This window comes from Salvelinus alpinus, chromosome 4, assembly GCF_045679555.1.
Source record: "Salvelinus alpinus chromosome 4, SLU_Salpinus.1, whole genome shotgun sequence".
NCBI lineage: Eukaryota > Metazoa > Chordata > Actinopteri > Salmoniformes > Salmonidae > Salvelinus > Salvelinus alpinus.
Window position 1 is genome coordinate 27,646,100 of NC_092089.1, and position 25,022 is coordinate 27,671,121.

Below are 25,022 nucleotides of genomic sequence, written 5' to 3' on the forward strand. Positions count from 1 at the left end.
CAATAGTCTTACTCCATCTACTCTAATGGATTGGAATTATATACAGCTCATCATGCATTTCTTACATTGCATATACCCCATGCATCGATCCGTCTGTCAATCCAACCATCCATCCATCCATACTAACATACCACAGTGAGGAACACTAACACACTACTCCAGACAGCGTTCTCAATCACAGAACTTTATTGAGTCTGAACAACAACGTAAAATAACTAAAACATAATACAACAAATTCCACACATCATCATCAATAGAATCCCACAGAGGACACGTTTCCATGGAGATGATGAACTCATTATTCCTGATTGGTCCGTTAAGAGCCGTGACGGGCTGCAGTCATTGGTCAGGTTTGTTTACCTAGTGAAGGAGCGAACGTGTCGTCCCCTCCCCCCTCCGCTGCCTCCCCCACCGCTAAACTTCCCCCCCTGGGACCCCCTCCCCCCTCCTCCTCCCTGACTCAGCCACGACAGGCCTGTACCCCCACGACCTCGAGGGGCGCGGTCCCGCGGAGCCAGGCGATATGCACCTGGAAGAGAGGGAGAGGGAGCGAGAAGAACAAGGGTGACCATCAGTAATTGTGCATGAAAGTATTATCTTGTATTCATGTTGTTCTCTGAATATGTATGTGTGTGTGTGTGTACCTGCAGGCTGCTGGCGTGAGGGCAGGGGGCCGCGTGTGAAGTTGCTCTGCCCGCCCCTGGCATCACTGTATGTTCCTCTGTGGGTAACCGGTGGCAACGGACCACTCCACGACGTGCCACCTCGCCCACCCTCACGGCGGGCATTATAGTTACCTAGAAGGGAGGGGGATGGGAAGACATGTTAGTCAAAGGTTCTTTAAAAGACAACAGACCCACTTGTTAGTTTACAACGATGTTTGTGTGTGTGTGTGTGTGTGTGTGTGTGTGTGTGTGTGTGTGTGTGTGTGTGTGTGTGTGTGTGTGTGTGTGTGTCAAAATACCAGACAGCAGCACTCCTTTAGGCTGCGGTGGGGTGAAAAAGCGTGTCTGCTGGCTGTGGAAGGCAGCCCTGCCTCTGTTCCCAGTGAACAGGCCTCTGGTGGGGGGTTTGGGGGAGCTCTTAGGGGGTCGCTTGGGGGGCAACAGGCCCAGGGGAGTCCCAACGTCTTTAAACTCCGCCGCCACAAAGTCATCCACATGCATGCTGGGAGGGCGCGAAGTGTTCTGTTTGCGCTGGCGGAAGATGTCGTGGGGGCGACAGAGCTGTCCCCCGAAGCCGCCTCTACCTCGACCGCGAGGAGCAGCCATCATGTGGGCTCTCTTAGCTGGCTCGATGTAGTCTGACTTACCACTGCAGGGAGGAAGAGGACGACACAGGCATCTTTGTTAACATGTGGGTCACATACAATCACATTATGTACCTGAAGGTGATAAAAGTGTGTGTGTGTGTGTGTACCTGGTGATGAAGGTCTCGTGTTTGTGCTTGCCCAGCCTGAAGCCCTTGTTAGTTTTGGTATGACTGGGAGACAAGGGCTCAGACAGGAAGGAGCGTTCCAGCTCTGACTTCAGGTCCAACTCTGGACAACACTCCTGGGCCAGGCCTAGCAGGTCCACCTTCACCTAGGGACAGAGAGGTTTACTCACACACACACACACACTGACAGAAAGACACACACACATTCAAACAACACACAGGTGTCTCACCATGTCTAGTTCAGCCTCCATGTCATCAGTGTGGAAGGGGGAGAACCACAGAGCCTTCAGCTGCTCATCCAACACCTCCGACAACACAAACACCGTCCTACAGGAGAGAACACACACACACAGACAGTCAGAACAGGACCCACACAGCTTCGGGTCAAAACTGGTTCCATAGCATGTCAGTGGGGCATTCAAGACAAGCCAAATTCCCCAAACAGATTGAGTTCATACAGGCGCATAATTTAAAAAACAGTTGATTAAAATTGCACTTTTGTTAAAGGTGCACTATGCAGAAATCGCTCTGTCATTTCCTGGTTGCTAAAATTCTAATAGTTCGCCTAATTTCAGTTTATGTGACAAAACAGGCAAGTATCGTGTAGAGAATCATTGTACGATCTAAACCGCATTATAAACTGGGTGGTTTGAGCCCTGAATGCTGATTGGCTGACAGCCGTAGTACATCAGAATATGACAAACACTTATTTATACTGCTCTAATTACGGTGATAACCAGTTTATAATAGCAATAAGGCACCACGGGGGTTTGTGATATGGCCAATATACCACGGCTAAGGGCTGTGTCTAGGCACTCGGCATCCGTGTTGCGTTGTGCGTAAGAACAGCCCTTAGCCGTTCTAAAGTACAGGACTGTTTTGCTATCAAAGACTGGAACATGTTCCGGGATTCTTCCGATGACATTGAGGAATACACCACATCAGTCACTGGCTTTATCAATAAGTGCATCAAGGACGTCGTCCCCGCAGTGACTGTACGTACATACCCCAACCAGAAGCCATGGATTACAGGCAACATTCGCACTGAGCTAAAGGGTAGAATGCCGCTTTCAAGGTGCGGGACTCTAACCCGGAAGCTTACAAGAAATCCTGCTATGCCCTGCGACGAACCATCAAACAGGCAAAGCGTCAATACAGGGCTAAGATTGAATCATACTACAACGGCTCAGACGCTCGGCAGATGTGGCAGGGCTAACTATTACAGACTACAAAGGGAAGCACAGCCGCGAGCTGCCCAGTGACACAAGCCTACCAGACGAGCTAAATCACTTCTATGCTCGCTTCCAGGCAAGCAACACTGAGGCATGCATGAGAGCATCAGCTGTTCCGGACGACTGTGTGATCACGCTCTCCGTAGCCGACGTGAGTAAGACCTTTAAACAGGTCAACGTACACAAGGCTGTGGGGCCAGACGGATTACCAGGACATGTGCTCCGGGCATGTGCTGACCAACTGGCAGGTGTCTTCACTGACATTTTCAACATGTCCCTGGTTGAGTCTGTAATACCAACATGTTTCAAGCAGACCACCATAGTCCCTGTGCCCAAGAACACGAAGGGAACATGCCTAAATGACTACAGACCCGTAGCACTCACGTCTGTAGCCATGAAGTGCTTTGAAAGGTTGGTAATGGCTCACATCAACACCATTATCCCAGAAATCCTAGACCCACTCCAATTTGCATACCGCCCAAACAGATCCACAGATTATGCAATCTCTATTGCACTCCACACTGCCCTTTCCCACCTGGACAAAAGGAACACCTATGTGAGAATTCTATTCATTGACTACAGCTCAGCGTTCAACACCATAGTACCCTCAAAGCTCATCACTAAGCTAAGGAACCTGGGACTAAACACCTCCCTCTGCAACTGGATCCTGGACTTCCTGACGGGCCGCCCCCAGGTGGTGAGGGTAGGTAGCAACACATCTGCCACGCTGATCCTCAACACTGGAGCTGCCCAGGGGTGCGTGCTCAGTCCCCTCCTGTACTCCCTGTTCACCCACGACTGCATGGTCAGGCACGACTCCAACAACATCATTAAGTTTGCATACGACACAACAGTGGTAGGCCTGATCACCAACAACGACGAGACAGCCTATAGGGAGGAGGTCAGAGACCTGGCAGGGAGGTGCCAGAATAACAACCTATCCCTCAACGTAACCAAGACTAAGGAGATGATTGTGGACTACAGGAAAAGGAGGACCGAGCACGCCCCCATTCTCATTGACGGGGCTGTAGTGGAGCAGGTTGAGAGCTTCAAGTTCCTTGGTGTCCACATCAACAACAAACTAGAATGGTCCAAACACACCAAGACAGTCGTGAAGAGGGCACGACAAAGCCTATTCCCCCTCAGGAAACTAAAAAGATTTGGCATGGGTCCTGAGATCCTCAAAAGGTTCTACAGCTGCAACATCGAGAGCATCCTGACCGGTTGCATCACTGCCTGGTACGGCAATTACTCGGCCTCCGACCGCAAGGCACTACAGAGGGTAGTGCGTACGGCCCAGTACATCACTGGGGCAAAGCTGTCTGCCATCCAGGACCTCTACACCAGGCGGTGTCAAAGGAAGGCCCTAAAAATTGTCAAAGACCCCAGCCACCCCAGTCATAGACTGTTCTCTCTACTACCGCATGGCAAGCGGTACCGGAGTGTCAAGTCTAGGACAAAAAGGCTTCTCAACAGTTTTTACCCCCAAGCCATAAGACTCCTGAACAGGTAATCAAATGGCTACCCGGACTATTTGCATTGTGTGCCCTGCCCCCCCAACCCCTCTTTTACGCTGCTGCTACTCTGTTTATCATATATGCATAGTCACTTTAACTATACATTCATGTACATACCACCTCAATTGACCTGACCAACCAGTGCTCCCGCACATTGGCTAACCGGGCTATCTGCATTGTGTCCCACCACCCGCCAACCCCTCTTTTTACGCTACTGCTACTCTCTGTTCACCTCAATAAGCCTGACTAACTGGTGTCTGTATATAGCCTTGTTACTGCTATTTTCAAATTTATTTTTACTGTTGTTTTATTTCTTTACTTACCTACACACACACAGAGACATACCTTTTTTTCGCACTATTGGTTAGAGCCTGTAAGTAAGCATTTCACTGTAAGGTCTACACCTGTTGTATTCGGCGCACATGACAAATAAACTTTGATTTTATATTGGCCATATAGCACACCCCCTCGGGCCGTATTGCTTAAGTGAAATATATCTTCCATGACTGTTTCTGCTGTTTGAAGCTGGTGTGCAAAACAGAAAGTAAAAGATGCAAAAATGAAATTTAAGAACTGGAAGCATAAAAATAGCACACATATAACAGACCTACCGCTTCTAGACGTGCGTTCAGTGAGAATGACAGATCTATAAGTCACATTTCTATGTGAATTTGTTCAGCTCGCACAAAAAGTTACATATTGCAGCTTTAATGGTATCTATTGGGCCAACAGTGTCAGTGGGCGGTACCTGTGGTTGAACTGGGCCAATAGCGTGTCAGGGTTGGGTAGAGTGGGCTCCGTCTCAGGGGGAGAAGATGCGTCCATAGTGGTCTCCAGCGTCTGTCGTAGACAAATCACATTTTCCAACAGGGTCTCCAATGAATCCTCCTCCTTGCACAGCTTCTACAAACACACACACATGACAGTTACTTCCACTACTTCCGACCGGAGATCTGTACTTGCATTTATAATCATTACTATGCACAAAGTGTGTGTGTGTGTACCGTGATGTGTTTCTCTAGTGTGTTTAGAGGGTGTGTGTCAGTCTCCTCCCACTGCAGCAGAGCCTTCATCTCTGAGCCAGTCAGAGCCACAGACCTTGGGGGCGGGACCAGCCCGGACTCTTCCCCTCCACTCTCCTCCCCACAGCAACCCTGGGTATGAGAAGAGAGAGTGACAGAGACAATGATTAATGATTAATGATATACGGGCGGATCGGCCTTCACATCGGCAGATAATGGTTGACTGGATAATGGTTGATCATGTTAATATGGACTTGTTTGGGGTTTTACCAGAGGGTCAGTGTTGAGGATCTGTCGTAGGAAGTCCAGCAGAGCAGAGAGGAGTTCAGCCGAGTCTTTCCTGAAGGAGAACACCTGTCTCTTCAACAGAGCACACACACTGGCACTGTGCTTCTTCAGAGCCCTAAAAACACACATCTCTAAAGTTGAATTCGGTGTTCCACAGGGTTCAGTGCTTTAACCACTACTATTGTCTATATACACATGCTACACTTGCATTGATCTAAACCCCTGGCAATGAGGAGTGTGTGTGTACCCTTTGAGGTGGTAGAGTCCATAGTCATGTTCTGTGAGGAACATGAGTGTTCTGAGACAGGTGAGGAGCAGAGCGGCACTGCTCTCTCCGTTCCCCAAAACCTCCATCAGAGAGTCGCACACTGATGAGATCATTTCCCGTCCTGGCAGGGCATTGGCCAGTTGCTCGGCCTCTGACACACACCCCTCGGCTGGGTGGGGCACCACCAGAGAGATGTCCTAACACACACACACGCACACACACACACACAGCAGAGTTAACCCAATGAGTCACACCGTTTACAAAAACGTCTGTAGAGTCAGAATGATTTGAGATGCTTGGCAAATGCTGACTGTCAGGAACACAAACACGTAACATGTTTCGTCTCTATGATGCTCATAAACTACACAAGAATCGTTAGAAGGTAAGGGGTTCTTCTACATAGAATACCATAGTAAATCCCAGCACATAGTGTCTATAACACTGTAAGGGGTTCTTCTACATAGAAGACCATAGTAAATCCCAGGACATAGTGTCTATAACACTGTGATAAGCTCACATAGTTGCTGTTATAAACTCTGAACAGTTGTCACTGACAGGTTAGATATTCATTTTCCAGTGAGCAAACCATTTCTGTACTTAGAGCATTCTTATAACTACATTTCTATCGGGTTTTTGCTCTGTCAATAAAACTCATGAATGCAACTGTTTATGTCAAATAGTTAGGTGTTCTACTTGTAGCCCTGGTTGTCCTGAAAAGAACATGGTAAAACACTTCATTGTGAGACTAAATATAACGGCTGGACATGCAGATAAATGAAAGTCAGATACATGTCTTGGGACTGATGGGGTTAAACACCTTTCTCTATTCCTCTACCGCTCCCTGTTACCTGGCTCAGCCTGATATACGACCCCCTGCTAGTCTGACACATAGTTCAGACTAAAGAGCATCCACAAAGACCTACATGTTTATGAACATAACACGCACCAATTCACCCCATACCTCTCCATTGTTATAGCTGGAGGAAAGACAACAGCTAGTGGATGAAGTGCATTAGCTTCATACAATACCAGGTGCTTCGTGTGTTACCTGGTCACACAGTGACTGCAGGACAGTTCCCACCAGCTCTGCACAGTGCTGTTGTGGCAGGGCGTGGTCAGCAGCGGGAACCAATAGGGACAGTAGCAGGGGGAAGACATCAGCCAATGGCTCGTCTCCAGGGGCGGAGCCAGAGAGCAGGTGTAACGTTGCGATCTTACAGGCTCTCTGGGAAACCAGGGTGTCGAATAGAGAGAGGAGACGCAGGACCTGCCCCCAACCGGTACTCTTACCCTCAACACTGAAAAACACACCCACACATACCGAAATCAAAAACACAACCACACATACCAAAATCAAAAACACAACCACACATACCGAAATCAAAAACACAACCACACATACCAAAATCAAAAACACAACCACACATACCAAAATCAAAAACACAACCACACATACCGAAATCAAAAACACAACCACACATACCAAAATCAAAAACACAACCACACATACCAAAATCAAAAACACAACCACACATACCAAAATCAAAAACACAACCACACATACCAAAATCAAAAACACAACCACACATACCAAAATCAAAAACACAACCACACATACCAAAATCAAAAACACAACCACACATACCGAAATCAAAAACACAACCACACATACCAAAATCAAAAACACAACCACACATACCAAAATCAAAAACACAACCACACATACCGAAATCAAAAACACAACCACACATACCAAAATCAAAAACACAACCACACATACCGAAATCAAAAATACAACCACACATACCGAAATCAAAAACACAACCACACATACCGAAATCAAAAACACAACCACACATTCCGAAATCAAAAACACAACCACACATACCGAAATCAAAAACACAACCACACATACCGAAATCAAAAACACAACCACACATACCGAAATCAAAAACACAACCACATATTGAAATCAAAAACACAACCACGCATACCGAAATCAAAAACCCAACCACACATATCGAAATCAAAAACACAACCACACATACCGAAATCAAAAACACAACCACACATACCGAAATCAAAAACACAACCACATATCGAAATCAAAAACACACACATCAGAGAAGGTAGCATGGTGGTGAAATAATATACAGAGCCAATTTGGGATTTATTTGGCTTGCCATCTTAGTTCAAGAGGTGCATAAGGGTGTGTTTGCGACTGTCTTACGGCTGTAGTTCCCCCAGCAGGAATTCCAGCAGGGTCTTCATGATGAGGGTGGCGGTGGGAGAGGAGAGGTCAGCCAGCTGGACACACACACGTCGCAGCATGGCCAGCAGCGGAGGACAGCTAGTTCCACACACACACCCGAGGGCGTCCGCAAACACACCCCACTGCACCCGCAGGTGCATGCTCCACAACTTCCTGGTGTTCAACGCTACAGCCACGTCCTGGACAGAGATCACCTGGAGGGGGACCAGCACAACACACAACTAGAAATCGGTTTCCCTTCGGTTTGGATGTTTCCAACATGAAAGTCCTACAGCTTTCAATCCTCATGAATTGATTAGTTTGTTAAGTGTCAATCCGACGACCTCCAGACTGTTGCTGATGATGGCTGTAGCAACATGAGAAGCAGCAGGCGTGTGTGTGTGTACCTGCGTGCTCTGCATGGGCAGGGGAAGTGGCAGCAGTTCAGACAGCAGGGTGAGGCCAGAGAAGAGTCCCTCTGGTGCTTTCAGTAGAGAGCCCAACACCTCCTTCAGCATCAGAGACCATGTGTTACTGAGCAGAGTCTCCTCTGTGTGGGTCATCTACAGGGGAAATGATACCCAATTTATTACACGCACGCACGCAACACACACACACAACACAACATTATGTTAAAGGTCAATCAGAAAAGAGCTCTACCTGTTCGCTGACTCCCTGTGTGAAGGTGAGCAGCACATCTACGATGAGGGCCTGAACCTTGGTCTCCTCCCAGTCTAGACGTCCAGAGGACGGGGCTGAACACACGACCATGTGTAGCGTCACCAACGTGCTCGCCACACGCGTGTCCCTGAACTGGAAGGCCCCGCTGCGCAGCAGCTCTGTCAGCATGGTCCGCAGCAGCCTTAGCGTGTTAGCGCACACGCCAAGGATCATACAGCGCTGTGGGGTGGGTCCCATGTGTCCGTGCACACGCCAGGCAGGCAGCAGCACGCTACACAGCTTCTGGAGCACACAAACACACGTGTCCAAGCCCTCCCCAGAAAACAACTGCACTCCCGCTAGACTCCACTTCAGATCTCTCTGCTGAGCCTCTACGGCGGGAGGGGGACAGGCGATCTGGCAGAGAACCCTCAGAGCAGACATCAGTCCACTTCCCTCTAGAGTCAACACGTTCTGGACGTTCTACAGGGACACACACGGGACAGACAGGACAGAATGGGTTTTCTGTTAGTAATATGACCAATAATACACATGTACATACAGTAAGTATTTTATTTACATCAGCCACACACAGTGCATTCGGAAAGTATTCAGACCCCTTGACTTTTTCCACATTTGTTACTTTACAGCCTTATTCTAAAATTGATTAAATTGTTGTCCCCCCTCTATCTACGCACAATAACCCATAATGACGAAGCAAAAACAGTTAAAAAAAAAATAAACATTGTAAATATATATTTAAAAAATAATAAATTAAATATCACATTTACATAAGTATTCAGACCCTTTTTTCAATACTTTGTTGAGGCACCTTTTGCAGAGATTACAGCCTTGGGTCTTCTTGGGTATGACACTACAAGCTTGGCAGACCTGTATTTGGAGAGTTTCTCCCATTCTTCTCTGCAGATCCTCTCAAGCTCTGTCAGGTTGAATTGGGAGCATTGCTGCACAGCTATTTTTCGGTCTCTCCAGAGATGTTCAATCGGGTTCACGTCCGGACTCTGGCTGGGCCACTCAAGAACATTCAGAGACTTGTCCTGAAGCCACTCCTGCATTGTCTTGGCTGTGTGCTTAGGGTTGTTGTCATGTAGGAAGGTGAACCTTCTCCACAGTCTGAGGTCCTGAGTGCTCTGGAGCAGGTTTTCATCAAGGATCTCTCTGTACTTTGCTCTGTTCATCTTTCCCTCGATCCTGACTAGTCTCTCAGTCCCGGTCGCTGAAAAACATCCCCACAGCATAATGCTGCCACCACCATGCTTCACAGTAGAGATGGTGCCAGGTTTCCTCCAGACGTGACGCTTGGCATTCAGGCCACAGAGTTTAATCTAGAGCAGAGAATCTTGTTTCTCATGGTCTGAGAGTCAAATTGGCAAATTCCAAGCGGGCTGTCATGTGCCTTTTACTGAGGAGTGGCTTCCGTCTGGCCACTCTACCATAAAGAACTGATTGGTGGAGTGCTGCAGAGATGGTTGTCCTTCTGGAAGGTTCTCCCATCTCCACAGAAGAACTCTGGAGCTCTATCAGAGCTCTATCAGAGTGACCATCGGGTTCTTGGTTACCTCCCTGACCAAGGCCCTTCTTCCCCGATTGCTCAATTTGGCCGGGAGGCCAGCTCTAGGAAGAGTTTGGAACCACCAAGACTTCTTCCATTTAAGAATGACGGAGGCCACTGTGTTCTTGGGGACCTCACTGCTGCAGAAATGTTTTGATACCCTTCCCACGATCTGTGCCTCAACACAGTCTTGTCTCGGAGCTCTAGGAATAATTTCTTCGACCTCATGGCTTGGTTTTTGCTCTGACATGCACTGTCAACTGTGGGACCTTATATAGACAGGTGTGGGCCTTTCCAAATCATGTCCAATCAATTTAATTTACCACAGGTGGACTCCAATCAAGTTGTAGAAACATCAAGGATGATCAATGGAAACAGGATGAATAAGGCAGTAACGTTTTAAAAAATGCCGAAAAATTCAAGGGGTCTGAATACTTTCCAAAGACGCACGCGCTCTCTCTCTCTCTCCCTCCAAGATCTGGGTCAGCCACTGTCACAACTATTTGCATGTACCGCAGGGCAGCTCTCTAAGCCCTCTACTGTTTTCTTTTTTTACCAATGACCTGCCACTGGTATTACACAAAGCATGTGTGTCCATGTATGCTGATGATTAAACCGTATAAGCATCAGCAACCACAGCTAATGAAGTCACTGAAACCCTTAACAAAGAGTTGCAGTCTGTTTTGGAGTGGGTGGCCAGTAATAAACTGGTCCTGAACATCTCTAAAACTAACAGCATTGTACTTGGTACACATCATTCCCTAAGTTCTAGACCTCAGCTGAATCTGGTAATGAATGTTGTGGCTGTTGAACAAGTTGAGGAGACTAAATTACTTGATGTTACCGTAGATTGTAAACTGTCATGGTCAAAACATATAGATTCAATGGTTGGAAAGATGCTTTTTTGACACCACACTCCACAGGCTCTAGTTGTATCTTATCTTGATTATTGTCCAGTCATATGGTCACGTGCTGCAAAGAAAGACCTAGTTAAGCTCCAGCTGGCCCAGAACAGAGCGGCACGTCTTGCTCTTCATTGTAATCAGAGGGCTAATATTAACACTATGCATGCCAGTCTCTCTTGGCTAAGAGTTGAGGAGAGACTGACTGTTTCTTATAAAAACAAGAAGTGACGCAATGTGTTGGAAATTCTAAATTGTTTGCATAGTCAACTTACACACAGACACACAATCACACACCCCACCAGACATGCCACAAGGGGTCTTTTCACAGTCCCCAGGTCCAAAACAAATTCAAGGACGTGTACAGTATTATACAGAGCCATGACCGCATAGAACTCCCTTCCATCTTATATAGCACAAGTGAACCGCAAACCTGGTTTAAAAAAACAAATAAACCAACACCTCACAAGGCCTCTCCCGCATGTGACCTACTTGTTGTGCATATGTACTGACATGTATGTATAACCGTCTCCCGCATGTGACCTACTTGTTGTGCATATGTACTGACATGTATGTATAACCGATCGATGTGCGCACACACACACACACACGTTAATGTTTTTAAATTGTCAAGTCTTTTGTCTCAAATGTCTTTTTTGTTATGTGTCGTACCCCAGTCAGACACCAGTCAGACCTCAGTCGGAACCCCAGTCGGAACCCCAGTCGAAACCCCAGTCGAAACCCCAGTCGGAATCCCAGTCAGACCCCAGTCGGAACCCCAGTAGGACCCCAGTCGGAACCCCAGTAAGACCCCAGTTGGAACCCAGTCGGAACCCCAGTAAGACCCCAGTCGGAACCCAGTCGGAACCAAGTAAGACCTCAGTCGGAACCCCAGTAAGACCCCAGTTGGAACCCAGTCGGAACCCTAGTAAGACCCCAGTCGGAACCCCAGTAAGACCCCAGTCGGAACCCCAGTTGGAACCCCAGTAAGACCCCAGTCGGAACCCCAGTAAGACCCCAGTCGGAACCCCAGTAAGACCCCAGTCGGAACACCAGTAAGACCCCAGTCGGAACCCAGTCGGAACCCCAGTAAGACCCCAGTAAGACCCCAGTTGGAACCCAGTCGGAACCCCAGTAAGACCCCAGTCGGAACCCCAGTTGGACCCCAGTCACACCCAGTAAGACTAGCTGTCGCCATTGAAGATCCTAATAATTCAAATCAAACTAGCTGACTCCATGATGAAGGACGTCTCTGCTGAAATCCACCAAAGGAGTGGTGCAGAGACCATGCTTTGTGGAATTCAGGTCCGACTATATGAATAAAATGTATTATGAAACGCTTACCGTGTACCTATGTTTGTTCTTTAGTTGCATGCCTTTCTTTGTTAGCTGAAATGAAGCTAATCAAATACAATCACCGACAGTTTGCCCGTTGCTGTAAGATGGCAACTCAGCGCAAATTAGCATTTGTCAATTGAATCTCAACAAGGAAACAGGATGTTTTTGAATAACGTTTATTGAAAAAGTATGGATTTCAGCTAACAAAGAAAGGCACGCAACTACAGAGGACAAACACAGGTACAAGTTAAGCGTTTCATAATTATAATATATATTTTTTGAAGTATTGACCTTGGGCGAATCAATGTAGTCTTTGCTGAATTCCAAAAAGCCTAATCTCTGCTTCACTCGTTGGTGGATTTCATCAGAAACTTCCTTCACCATGGAGTGGAGTTTAGTCAGCAAGTTATATCAAAGCAAGTCGGTGTGTGTGTGTGTGTGTGTGTGTGTGTGTGTGTGTGTGTGTGTGTGTGTGTGCGCGCGCGCGCGCACGTAGGGAGCTGAAGGCCTGCAGCCAAGTCATCATTATGAAGGATTAAACAAACAGCAACAACAGGTTATCAGTCCTTGAGGACATGTAGTGTAACGGCTCACCTGTTTGATGTAGTCTATGAGGCTGGGGATGCTGCCCATCTCCAACTTCACCTTGTCCAGAGGTTCCAGCCACTGACTCAGCTCTGGAACACAACACCAACACTGAGAGGATCACTTAGTGTTGCAGTTCACCTTTGCAAGGAATTCTGAATATAGTTTAACACATGTTTTTTGTTGTTTTTTGGGGGGTACTTTTCTCCCCAATTTCGTAATATCCAATTGATAGTAACAGTCTTGTCCCATCGCTGCAACTCCCCTGCGGACTCGGGAGAGGCGAAGGTTGAGAGCCATGTGTCCTCCGAAACACGACCCGCACTGCTTCTTGAAACACCGCTCGCTTAACCCGGAAGCCAGCCGCACCAACATGTTGGAGGAAACACCGTCCAGCTGGCGACCGAAGCCAGCTTGCAGGCGCCCGGCCCACCACAAGGAGCCGCTAGAGCGCGATAGGACAAGGATATCTCAGCCCGGCCAAACCCTCCCCTAACCCGGACAACGCTGGGCCAATTGTGCGCCGCCTCATGGGTCTCCCGGTCACGGCCGACTGTGACACAGCCTGGGATCGAATCCGTCGATGCAGTGCCATAGACCGCTGCACCACTCGGGAGGCCTTCAACACATTTCTAAGGGGTGATGGGTAGGGCTATGTCATTACAATGATAGAGGTGGGTGTAGAAGTATTTTTAAGATGAAGGTTAAGGGAATACCAGTTCACCCACTGTTGATAAGGTTGGTTTGGAGTTACAGGTCAGAGGTTAGGGGTTAAGGTTGGATACCAACCTAGCGTTGTTATAGTCAGGGGTCAGGAGCTACGCACCCTGTAGTTTAGCGTTGGTGTCATCAGCCTTGGCCAGGATGAGTAGAGGAGCAGCGTGTTGTTCCATGGTACGGAGATCACTGGAGTTCTGAACCACCATCAGCACCAGCATACACGCATAGTTATAGGTCACCGCCTTCCGGGCCTTGGCCTCCCCGTGTCCGTCCTTGCTGTGGTGCTGCAGCAGCGTAACCAGACAGGAGAGGTTGTTCTCCAGGCTGAAGACGTGGGCCACAGCGCTCCTCCCAGTCTGTGTGAAGGTGATGAGGTAGAGGGCATGGAGCATGCTCAGTACCTCTGCACTGTCCCCCTCCTCTAGCCCCACCCCTCCCTCCCCGCCGGCAGTCACGTGACTCATCAGCTCAGACACGCTCTGGAGGGCATGCAGCGCCTGCATCAGCCACACCCCCAAACCCTCTTCACCCAATCCGGGGCACGAGAACCCGCCGTCGCCCCCAGTGACCATAGGCTCCTCTCCCTCAACCTCGGCGACGGTTGCTAGGAGACGGAGCAGCAGGTTGGTAGGCGTGGGCTGGGCCAGCATGAAAAGCAGTCCTGATTGGGTGAGAGACAGAAAGTGCAGGACTTCCCTGACAGCGTGAGTGACACCTGTACGCCCCGCCGCCACTGCTGCTGACAACGCCACCGCCGAGCTCTCCAGGAAGTGACATGCATGCATGTACCTGTGGGGTGGGGGGGGGAGTTATTAGTACAAATGACTGTGTGTGTGTGCGTGTGTGTGTGCGTGTGTGTGTGTGGTGTTGTACCTACCTGTACAGTGTAGGGTAGGGGTCGTCTCTCTCCTGTGGACCCGTAATGCGTGCGGTTGTAGGGAAGGCCTTTCCAGGGGGCTGGACCATGGTGTGGGGGGCGGTCTCTAGAAGGTGATGTAACTCTTCTAGAACCCCAGCCAACCTATCCAGCTCAGCCTCGCTGACAGGGGAGGGGCCTAATGATGTCTCCTCCTCCATGGCTATGTCAGGCTCCTCCCCCTCATCCTGAAATATAACACTGATAATTCTTATATACTGATATTCTGTAGTAATTATATGGACAGTAGAACCTCAGTCATAGAAACCCCAGAGTTCCACACTGAACTGGGAACTGGTTATGAAATGGGAAACTTTATCAGACCCAAATAACTGTTCTTAAAACGCAGATCTCCAGTCAGTGTGTGCTTACCTGCAGAGGTTCGCTCCAGGCTGCCGCTGTCCTCTGCAGATCAGTCATAACCTCATAGGCGTGGCTTTTCTGCAGAATGGCGTTGCCCGCGGTTACCACCCGCACTGTTTCCTCCCCCAGGAACAGCTGCACCAACCGCTGCGGGGGGGGGGGGGACGACGACGACACACAACCTCAGTTAGAAACACACGCAGCCTCTCCTATTATAAGGTCTTCATGTGTACCGTATGTCTATGGTCTCTCTCACCTGGTATCCACTCCTCTCTATCTCCCCCTCCTGTAGGAAGGCCTCCACACCAGCGGGGGCACTGGTCAGAGCATCCAGAGCCCTCAGGATACACAGCTTCAGCGTGGACGACACATGGTCCACCTGGAGCAGCTCTAGTAGGAGCTCCAGTGCTCCCTCGTGCAGCAGCGCAGTGAGGCCCTGTGGGCACTCGGCCAAGCAGGAAGCCAGCTTAGCTCCAGCTTTCAGCTGCCTGAGGTTTAGAGCAATGGGTTGGGTCAGAGCTATCTCCATACTAAGACCCTGGAGAGCCCATTGGACCAGAGCTCCAATAGGCTCCTCCCATTCCCCGTGTCCAATCAGAAAGCCCAGCCCTCTAGCGAGCAGCCCTGATGCCTGCTCTAGGGCCGTGACCCAGCGGGAGTCACGGTCCTCTCCTATCCCAGCCAGGAGCTCTCTCATCTGGGCAACAACCTCAGCCTCTGCCCCTTCTCCACCTCCAGGCCCCTCTGGACCAACACACACAGCCCCCCTAGCCCTCTCCAGCTGGGAGTCGAAGCGGGTCTTGTAGGGAGGGGTGAAGTAGAGCAGTGGGCGTAGCTCTCTTTCGTAGGGGTCGTACTGGACTGGGGGCACAGAGGCCAGGTCTTCAGGGGTGTAGTCAATGTCAAAACTGGGCAGCTTAAAACTCCCATTGTCCAAGTCATCCTCATCACTACTGATCTTCTCATAACCATCATCACCTGGAGAGAGGAGGGAGGGTGAGGAGGGAGGGAGGGTGAGGGAGAAATATTGTAAAACAACAAAAACACAGCAAAAGAAAAGGCCTCACTCACAACACTCACATAAGTTGTAAAACATTAATAACATGATGAAATTACAGTTCACTCAACCAAGAGTTAAGAATGTTAGAGAACCACAGCAGACAGGCACAGTTAGTTTGTCATGCAAGAGGATCTGATACTACAGCAGCAACAGCCATGGCTCTAAGCCTTATTATTACAACTGGTTAGGCTGGTTATAACAGCACAGAGCAGGGTGTAGGGTGGAGGGGTCTGAGCAGGGTGTAGGGTTAGGGTGGAGGGGTCTGAACAGGGTGTAGGGTTGAGGGGTCTGAGCAGGGTGTAGGGTTGAGGGGTCTGAGCAGGGTGTAGGGTGGAGGGGTCTGAGCAGGGTGTAGGGTTGAGGGGTCTGAACAGGGTGTAGGGTTGAGGGGTCTGAACAGGGTGTAGGGTGGAGGGGTCTGAACAGGGTGGAGGGTGGAGGGGTCTGAGCAGGGTGTAGGGTTGAGGGGTCTGAGCAGGGTGGAGGGTTGAGGGGTCTGAGCAGGGTGTAGGGTGGAGGGGTCTGAGCAGGGTTAGGGTGGAGGGGTCTGAGCAGGGTGTAGGGTGGAGGGGTCTGAGCAGGGTGTAGGGTGGAGGGTATAGGATTGAGGGGTCTGAGCAGGGTGTAGGGTGGAGGGTGTAGGGGTCTGAGCAGGGTGTAGGGTTGGGGGTCTGAGCAGGGTGGAGGGTTGAGGGGTCTGAGCAGGGTGTAGGGTTGAGGGGTCTGAGCAGGGTGTAGGGTTTAGGGGTCTGAGCAGGGTGTAGGGTGGAGGGGTCTGAGCAGGGTGTAGGGTTGAGGGGTCTGAGCAGGGTGTAGGGTTGAGGGGTCTGAGCAGGGTGTAGGGTTGAGGGGTCTGAACAGGGTGTAGGGTGAAGGGGTCTGAACAGGGTGTAGGGTTGAGGGGTCTGAGCAGGGTGTAGGGTGAAGGGGTCTGAACAGGGTGTAGGGTTGAGGGGTCTGAGCAGGGTGTAGGGTGGAGGGGTCTGAGCAGGGTGTAGGGTGGAGGGGTCTGAACAGGGTGTAGGGTTGAGGGGTCTGAGCAGGGTGTAGGGTGGAGGGGTCTGAGCAGGGTTAGGGTGGAGGGGTCTGAGCAGGGTGTAGGGTGGAGGGGTCTGAGCAGGGTGTAGGGTGGAGGGGTCTGAACAGGGTGTAGGGTATAGGATTGAGGGGTCTGAGCAGGGTGTAGGGGTCTGAGCAGGGTGTAGGGTGGAGGGGTCTGAGCAGGGTGTAGGGTTGAGGGGTCTGAGCAGGGTGTAGGGTGGAGGGGTCTGAGCAGGGTGTAGGGTTGAGGGGTCTGAGCAGGGTGTAGGGTTGAGGGGTCTGAGCAGGGTGTAGGGTGGAGGGGTCTGAGCAGTGTGTAGGGTGTAGGGTTGAGGGGTCTGAGCAGTGTGTAGGGTGTAGGGTGTAGGGGTCTGAGCAGGGTGTAGGGTTGAGGGGTCTGAACAGGTTGTAGGGTTGAGGGGTCTGAGCAGGGTGTAGGGTGGAGGGTGTAGGGGTCTGAGCAGGGTGTAGGGTGGAGGGTGTAGGGGTCTGAGCAGGGTGTAGGGTTGAGGGGTCTGAGCAGGGTGTAGGGTGGAGGGTGTAGGGGTCTGAGCAGGGTGTAGGGTGGAGGGTGTAGGGGTCTGAGCAGGGTGTAGGGTTGAGGGGTCTGAGCAGGGTGTAGGGTGGAGGGTGTAGGGGTCTGAGCAGGGTGTAGGGTGGAGGGTGTAGGGGTCTGAGCAGGGTGTAGGGTTGAGGGGTCTGAGCAGGGTGTAGGGTTGAGGGGTCTGAGCAGGGTGTAGGGTTGAGGGGTCTGAGCAGGGTGTAGGGTTTAGGGGTCTGAGCAGGGTGTAGGGTGGAGGGGTCTGAGCAGGGTGTAGGGTTGAGGGGTCTGAGCAGGGTGTAGGGTTGAGGGGTCTGAGCAGGGTGTAGGGTTGAGGGGTCTGAGCAGGGTGTAGTGTGAAGGGGTCTGAACAGGGTGTAGGGTTGAGGGGTCTGAGCAGGGTGTAGGGTTGAGGGGTCTGAGCAGGGTGTAGGGTGGAGGGGTCTGAACAGGGTGTAGGGTTGAGGGGTCTGAGCAGGGTGTAGGGTGGAGGGGTCTGAGCAGGGTGTAGAGTGGAGGGGTCTGAACAGGGTGTAGGGTTGAGGGGTCTGAGCAGGGTGTAGGGTGGAGGGGTCTGAGCAGGGTGTAGAGTGGAGGGGTCTGAACAGGGTGTAGGGTTGAGGGGTCTGAGCAGGGTGTAGGGTGGAGGGGTCTGAACAGGGTGTAGGGTATAGGATTGAGGGGTCTGAGCAGGGTGTAGGGTGGAGGGGTCTGAGCAGGGTGTAGGGTTGAGGGGTCTGAGCAGGGTGTAGGGTGGAGGGGTCTGAGCAGGGTGTAGGGTTGAGGGGTCTGAGCAGGGTGTAGGGTGGAGGGGTCTGAACAGGGTGTAGGGTTGAGGGGTCTGAGCAGGGTGTAGGGTGGAGGGGTCTGAGCAGTGTGTAGGGTGTAGGGTTGAGGGGTCTGAGCAGGGTGTAGGGTTGAGGGGTCTGAGCAGGTTGTAGGGTTGAGGGGTCTGAGCAGAGTGTAGGGTGTAGGGGTCTGAGCAGGGTGTAGGGTTGAGGGGTCTGAGCAGGGTGGAGGGTGGAGGGTTGAGGGGTCTGAGCAGGGTGTAGGGTTGAGGGGTCTGAGCAGGGTGGAGGGGTCTGAACAGCGTGTAGGGTTGAGGGGTCTGAGCAGGGTGTAGGGTGGAGGGGTCTGAGCAGGGTGTAGGGTGTAGGGTTGAGGGGTCTGAGCAGTGTGTAGGGTGTAGGGGTCTGAGCATGGTGTAGGGTTGAGGGGTCTGAGCAGGTTGTAGGGTTGAGGGGTCTGAGCAGGGTGTAGGGTGTAGGGGTCTGAGCAGGGTGTAGGGTGGAGGGGTCTGAGCAGGGTGTAGGGTGGAGGGGTCTGAGCAGGGTGTAGGATTGAGGGGTCTGAGCAGGTTGTAGGGTTGAGGGGTCTGAGCAGGGTGTAGGGTGTATGGGTCTGAGCAGGGTGTAGGGTTGAGGGGTCTGAGCAGGGTGTAGGGTTGAGGGGTCTGAGCAGGGTGTAGGGTTGAGGGGTCTGAGCAGGGTGTAGTGTTGAGGGGTCTGAGCAGCATGCCAGAGCACACACACACTGTCTGTCCTGCGGTCACACAGGAGCCTCCCTACCTTCCTCCATCTCTTCCTCCTCCTCACCCTCATCCTCTTCCTCCTCCTCATCCTCAGGGGCGCTACACTCTGTCCGTGCATCGTCCTCTTCTTCCGGCTCTTCATCCTCTTCCTCCTCCCCCTCTTCCTCAGGCTCGGCGTCTGAGTAGGGGTCGTCGGCAGGCAGTGAGCTGCGCTCAGGTGAGACCGCCTCCAGGTAGTCCTCCCCTCTTTCAGTCGGCTCCGCCTTGGCCACTCCAACTGGGACAGTCACCATGGACACCACAGTCGGTTATCACGGCAACCAAAGAGGGCATCAGGTATACACGGATACAAGCTTGCACAAATACATGGAAATGTTTATTTTGGCAAGGTTATCTAGTTGAATATACAGTATGAAATCTGTCCCTGTGAGATGAACATAGAGACGCAGAGAAGTGTGTGTGTGTGTGTGTGTGTTACCGGTCACTGGAACCGGCTCCTCATCATCATCATCTGGTGGGGGCGGTCCAGGAGGGGTGCGGGGGCCTCTGGGAGCTGGTCTGGGGGGACTGACATTATACTGCTCCTCCTTATCCCACTCTGAGACACACACAGTTTAGTCCACCTTGTGTTTTCCCTTTTGCCATGGAAAGTATGATAGTATTGTGATAGTGGTATCCTGGCAACCCTAGTATGAGTCTTTACCCACCTTGTTTGATGATCCTGTTGAGGCCAGTCTGTTGTTGTGGGGGTGGGGGAGGGGGAGGTGGGGGAGAGTCCCGGTCGTGACCATGTGACCTTTCTGCTGTACCGTACACCGCCACCGTCAGACTGGTGTACCATCCACGCAGCACCAGTCCATCTGTGTTCACCTACACAACACACACACTCACCATTACAAACACACAGCGACACACACAACACAGTTCACCTGTAGAGAGAACAGTGACCTTTCTACAGACAGACGGGGAGGAGTCTTTACCTTTCCATTGGGCCTGAAAACGATGGACTTGTTTTCGTCATATTCAAAACTGTAAGGACGAGACAGCGAGAGAAAGAGAGACAGAATTATCACATTTCCATTAGTAGTGGAGCAGGCTACAGTAGAGGGGCTGATGTACTGCAAGTTCTCTCTCAGGTGAACAACAACGGCCTGTGAGCTCTTGACTAACATTAGGTTGTGCCTGTGTTCGCTGTTGGAATGATCGATGTGGCATTCTGGGTTCTACATTCTGTTGTGTGTGATTCTGCAGGTGCAGCAACAGGGCTTTCAAGTTTCTGGCGACCCGTCTCGGAGTGAACAAGAACTAAGACAGTCGTCACAGATTGGTCTCTGCCCTGACAGGTTCTACAGGTGAGACTTGAGCTCTCAAATACTTTTATAGACACATTCTGGGAAGTGAAAAAAAGGGCGGGGAGAGAGAAATAGACAGATACTGGGAGGGCAGGAGCGACAGAGAGAGACAGAGGAAGAGGTAGAGAGAGAGGGATACAGACAGAGAGAGGAAGAGGTAGAGAGAGAGGGATACAGACAGAGAGAGGAAGAGGTAGAGAGAGATGGATACAGACAGAGAGAGGAAGTGGTAGAGAGAGATGGATACAGACAGAGAGAAGTAGAGGTATATTCGAGAACCCCTCTTTGGAAACAAGTGCTTTAATTAATACTTTTAAGTGCTATCCTCTGTGTCCACATTGTACATTTCTGTTGTATATATATTTTACACAAACACATTCAATTCAAATAGAAGGTACAAAGTGTTACTGACCTGCCCAGTCTGTGGAAGCAGGCGTTGCTGGGTTTAGTGAGGTTGTTGAAGAAAAGCTCCAGCTGGAAGGAATGAGGCGATGTCTCCCTGGAAACACAGACAGGAACAGGATATGACATCACCACTCAGCCCCCCTTTCAGCCACATGAGAGATCCCGTCTGTCGGGTTACGATTACCTCACAAATCACCCAACTACCCCGGTGAGAATGAGGCCAAACTGAACATTACAGCTGCATTTATCAATATTGCGTAGAAACTTCTATAAAATACTTCTTATGAACAGAATTTAGAACGTTCCTAAACATAGAAAAAGTGTGATTTATCAAACAATCCTACGAGCTTCATGCGTACACCGGTAGGAGATAATCGTTGATAAATACCAAATGTTCTCAGCCCCAGTGCTCGTGCACGACCTTGGCTATTTGCATTTTGAAATGCCCCCAATTAATCATACATGGTCAAAATCATCCCTTTAAACCACGTGGGGAATATACCACACTGTACCAGGATATACAACGTTGCAACCAAAGAAAGCTAAGAAAATAGGAGGTGCTAGTGTCAGAGATTGAGTACAACCAAAAGGGTTTATTTGTCTCTCCGTTGTGGCTTGACCAGTAAAACCATTAAGACTATGAGTTGCGTTAGCAATGGTAAATCTACTTCAAATGAGTAGACAACAGTCAGGAATAAGCCATCCATCCTCAACAGCTACTTCCTGTAGGCGTATAGGCCAACATTGGCCACCACATTCAGCAGCGTCTTCTGCCCGTCACATAAATGATCACCTGCACATTAAGAGTGGAAGCCTTTTCTGTCCACATAGTTCAACTCGTTTTGGGATGGTGCTTTTATGGCGATGTGGGTGCTATTGCTCCGTTCGTATTTGGGAACCCATTGATGGCAAAGAAACCCCTCTTGACTTCAACCTGTTGGGCGACGGTGTAAGGAAATTGTACGTTACAGTTTGTTTTACTGAAAATTGCATCCAAAACACTGTCTCATCGAAGCTGTGAAATGTCGATCGGAAAGCTCCCGATGCCAAAACCTGAGGGTGGACAGCACTTGGATGTGCACCGGAATGGCATGTGGTTGCCTTTTTAAAGTAAGTCTTAAGTCCTCACAGAAATCCTATAAGATTGGCTCATCAGATATAATTTCCCAAAACCAATCGTTACTTTCTGAGCAAGATCATACTACTGCACAGATACTACTGCACTGTTGAAGCTACAAACACCAGCATTTCGCTACACCTGCAATAACATCTGTTACATATGTGTCAAATTTGATCAACCTCTCATTCAATTTCCTATTATTTCAAGTCTTTTATCATATTTCAACAATGGTTTCACTTTCACACGTGCCTCTAACTTTGGGCTCCCGAGTGGCGCAGCGGTCTAAGGCACTGCATCTCAGTGCAAGAGGCATCACTACAGTCCCTGGTTCGAATCACATCCTGCCGTGATTGGGCGTCCCATAGGGTGGCGCACAATTGGCCCAGGACCATCTGGGTTTGGCCGGGGTAGGCTGTCATTGTAAATAAGAATATGTTCTTAACTGACTTGCCTAGTTAAATAAAGGTTAAATAATAAATGACTGTACTTTATGTGAATTATTATAGTAACAAATGCACTGGTGGTCAAATGATATGCCTGTCAAGATATGTTGCATGAATTCACAATGGAAATACAATGACATCGAAAATGATTGAATTATTACTCCATCACAATTTCAGACATTTTCAACATATATTTCCCCCCCATTCTACGCTTGACAGTTCCCTTACACCTCGATCACACCGACAGTGTCATTACGTTTGGTACACTAGAAGTACATTCCCAATGGAACGCTGCGTTTGGTACACTAGAAGTACATTCCCAATGGAACGCTGCGTTTGGTACACTAGAAGTACATTCCCAAATGGAACGCTGCGTTTGGTACACTAGAAGTACATTCCCAATGGAAAACTGCATTTGGTACACTAGAAGTACATTCCCAATGGAAAACTGCATTTGGTACACTAGAAGTACATTCCCAATGGAACGCTGCGTTTGGTACACTAGAAGTACATTCCCAATGGAAAACTGCATTTGGTACACTAGAAGTACATTCCCAATGGAAAACTGCATTTGGTACACTAGAAGTACATTCCCAATGGAAAACTGCATTTGGTACACTAGAAGTACATTCCCAATGGAACGCTGCGTTTGGTACACTAGAAGTACATTCCCAATGGAACGCTGCGTTTGGTACACTAGAAGTACATTCCCAATGGAATGCTGCGTTTGGTACACTAGAAGTACATTCCCAATGGAACGCTGCGTTTGGTACACTAGAAGTACATTCCCAATGGAACGCTGCGTTTGGTACACTAGAAGTACATTCCCAATGGAAAACTGCATTTGGTACACTAGAAGTACATTCCCAATGGAACGTTGCGTTTGGTACACTAGAAGTACATTCCCAATGGAAAACTGCATTTGGTACACTAGAAGTACATTCCCAATGGAATGCTGCGTTTGGTACACTAGAAGTACATTCCCAATGGAACGCTGCATTTGGTACACTAGAAGTACATTCCCAATGGAATGCTGCGTTTGCCTTGCAGAATTGCGTTACAGTTTGTTCTATGTGGTGCATACATTGGATTTATTGAATTTATGCATCAAATTGTATGGTAGACGGTTTGACATTAATGGTAGCAGAAGGTGAATGTTGAACTTTCGTTGAACACATATCCAGATGATGCTGCGTACCATTTTGTGCAATGAGGCTGTAGGTGTAATCAAGGCATTATTCCACCACTTGGCACTGTGTGAGAACGGTCATGGCAAATGTTCATATTGATAAATCGCACACTTTGCGCGGAAATGATCCCACGCATGGTTTACGCACATATTTGTGCCTATGCATGATTGTTTGAGGCCCCTGAAGTTCCCCTCACACACATCCCAGTCTCAGATGTCACATAGCTAGGAGTATATATTTATTTAGCTCTCCCTTATACACCTTGAATGATGGTTTCTTACCCAAATGCCCGGTTGTCTGGCAGGCTGGTGTGTGCTTTAATTCCAGGGGGAATGACTCGCACCTCTGTGATCAGGACCCCACACGGGAACCGCATCACATCTACATTGGTCAGCTACAGACAGAATACATTTTAATAATTTCACTGTAAGGCCTACCACATCCGTTGTATTCGGCGTATGTGAAAAATAAAATGTGATTAGATTTTTATTTAGACCATGTTAGCGCACAACAAAAACAGTCAGCACTTTTTGTGCCATACAAAAACAAAAAGGGACAACTGGGAATTTCGTGTATTCATCTGCAGACAGTAACTGTAGGCTATATCTGTAAAGATGAACAGTCTGAAAACTGTCTGTGTAACGTAAACAGTGTGAGTCGCTAACTAGCAAGTAAACGTACACGTTAGCTGTGTGACTAGCAAGCGGGTAAACAATCTGCGCACACGCCGTTGCCGACTGTCCCGTTATCCGTTATGGCTAGCTAGTTTCGAGTATCTCTATCCCCGCTGCAACTGTAGAAGAGACCACTGAATATAAGAACCCGTAACCTACTTAAAAACGTAATACCTTGCTAGGAAACAATGCATCACACTTAGTTTGGAAGGACGATTTAGTTATTATGCAAGGTGGCCACCGTGTTAGCATTAGCCTAGGGGAACGGGGGGGATCAGAAGCTGTAGTTAGCTAGCTAACTGGAATCTCAGCAAAGTACACTCCTGGGATAAAATAGCAAGTGGTATTAACAAATTTAGCTACCTCTGCACTTTGATGTTTGAACGTATCCAGAAAAAGTAGTTCCGTTAAAGTGTCCCCCGCCATGTTTTTCTGTTTTCACTTGGGGTAAACTTCCGGATCTAGCCACAACGGTTTCCGGGTTTTAAAACCCGACGGCAAGCAGTTCTGTAAAGACAGACCCCGAATCAGTTTAAACCGAATTTGTTTTCAAATGAGTAAAAACACAAACTGATCTGAAATCGGTGCATAGT

The 25,022-nt window shown here is 49.4% G+C and overlaps 1 protein-coding gene across 3 annotated transcripts; it reads right to left on the reverse strand.

The window, feature by feature from the left end:
* Window positions 1–168: 168 nt before the first annotated feature.
* On the reverse strand, window positions 169–24,930 carry LOC139573179 (protein virilizer homolog). 3 transcript variants are annotated; one of them, XM_071396357.1, is made up of 25 exons: window positions 24,793–24,930; window positions 24,037–24,149; window positions 21,010–21,096; window positions 20,226–20,274; window positions 19,953–20,115; window positions 19,724–19,843; window positions 19,310–19,522; window positions 15,329–16,050; window positions 15,082–15,219; window positions 14,671–14,897; window positions 13,900–14,582; window positions 13,083–13,165; window positions 8,676–9,158; window positions 8,423–8,578; window positions 7,995–8,230; window positions 6,813–7,062; window positions 5,744–5,961; window positions 5,479–5,611; window positions 5,191–5,340; window positions 4,935–5,089; window positions 1,668–1,764; window positions 1,420–1,583; window positions 965–1,314; window positions 645–797; window positions 169–529 (listed from the first exon to the last, which is right to left on the reverse strand). In XM_071396357.1, exons 1-25 carry the CDS (start codon window positions 24,853–24,855, stop codon window positions 357–359), a joined length of 5,379 nt encoding a protein of 1,792 aa, XP_071252458.1. In that variant the 5' UTR covers window positions 24,856–24,930; the 3' UTR covers window positions 169–356. The 3 variants fall into 3 exon arrangements, with proteins under 3 accessions (XP_071252458.1, XP_071252457.1, XP_071252456.1); XM_071396356.1 differs by having other exon boundaries at window positions 4,935–5,086; window positions 19,283–19,522; XM_071396355.1 differs by having other exon boundaries at window positions 19,283–19,522.
* Window positions 24,931–25,022: the final 92 nt, after the last annotated feature.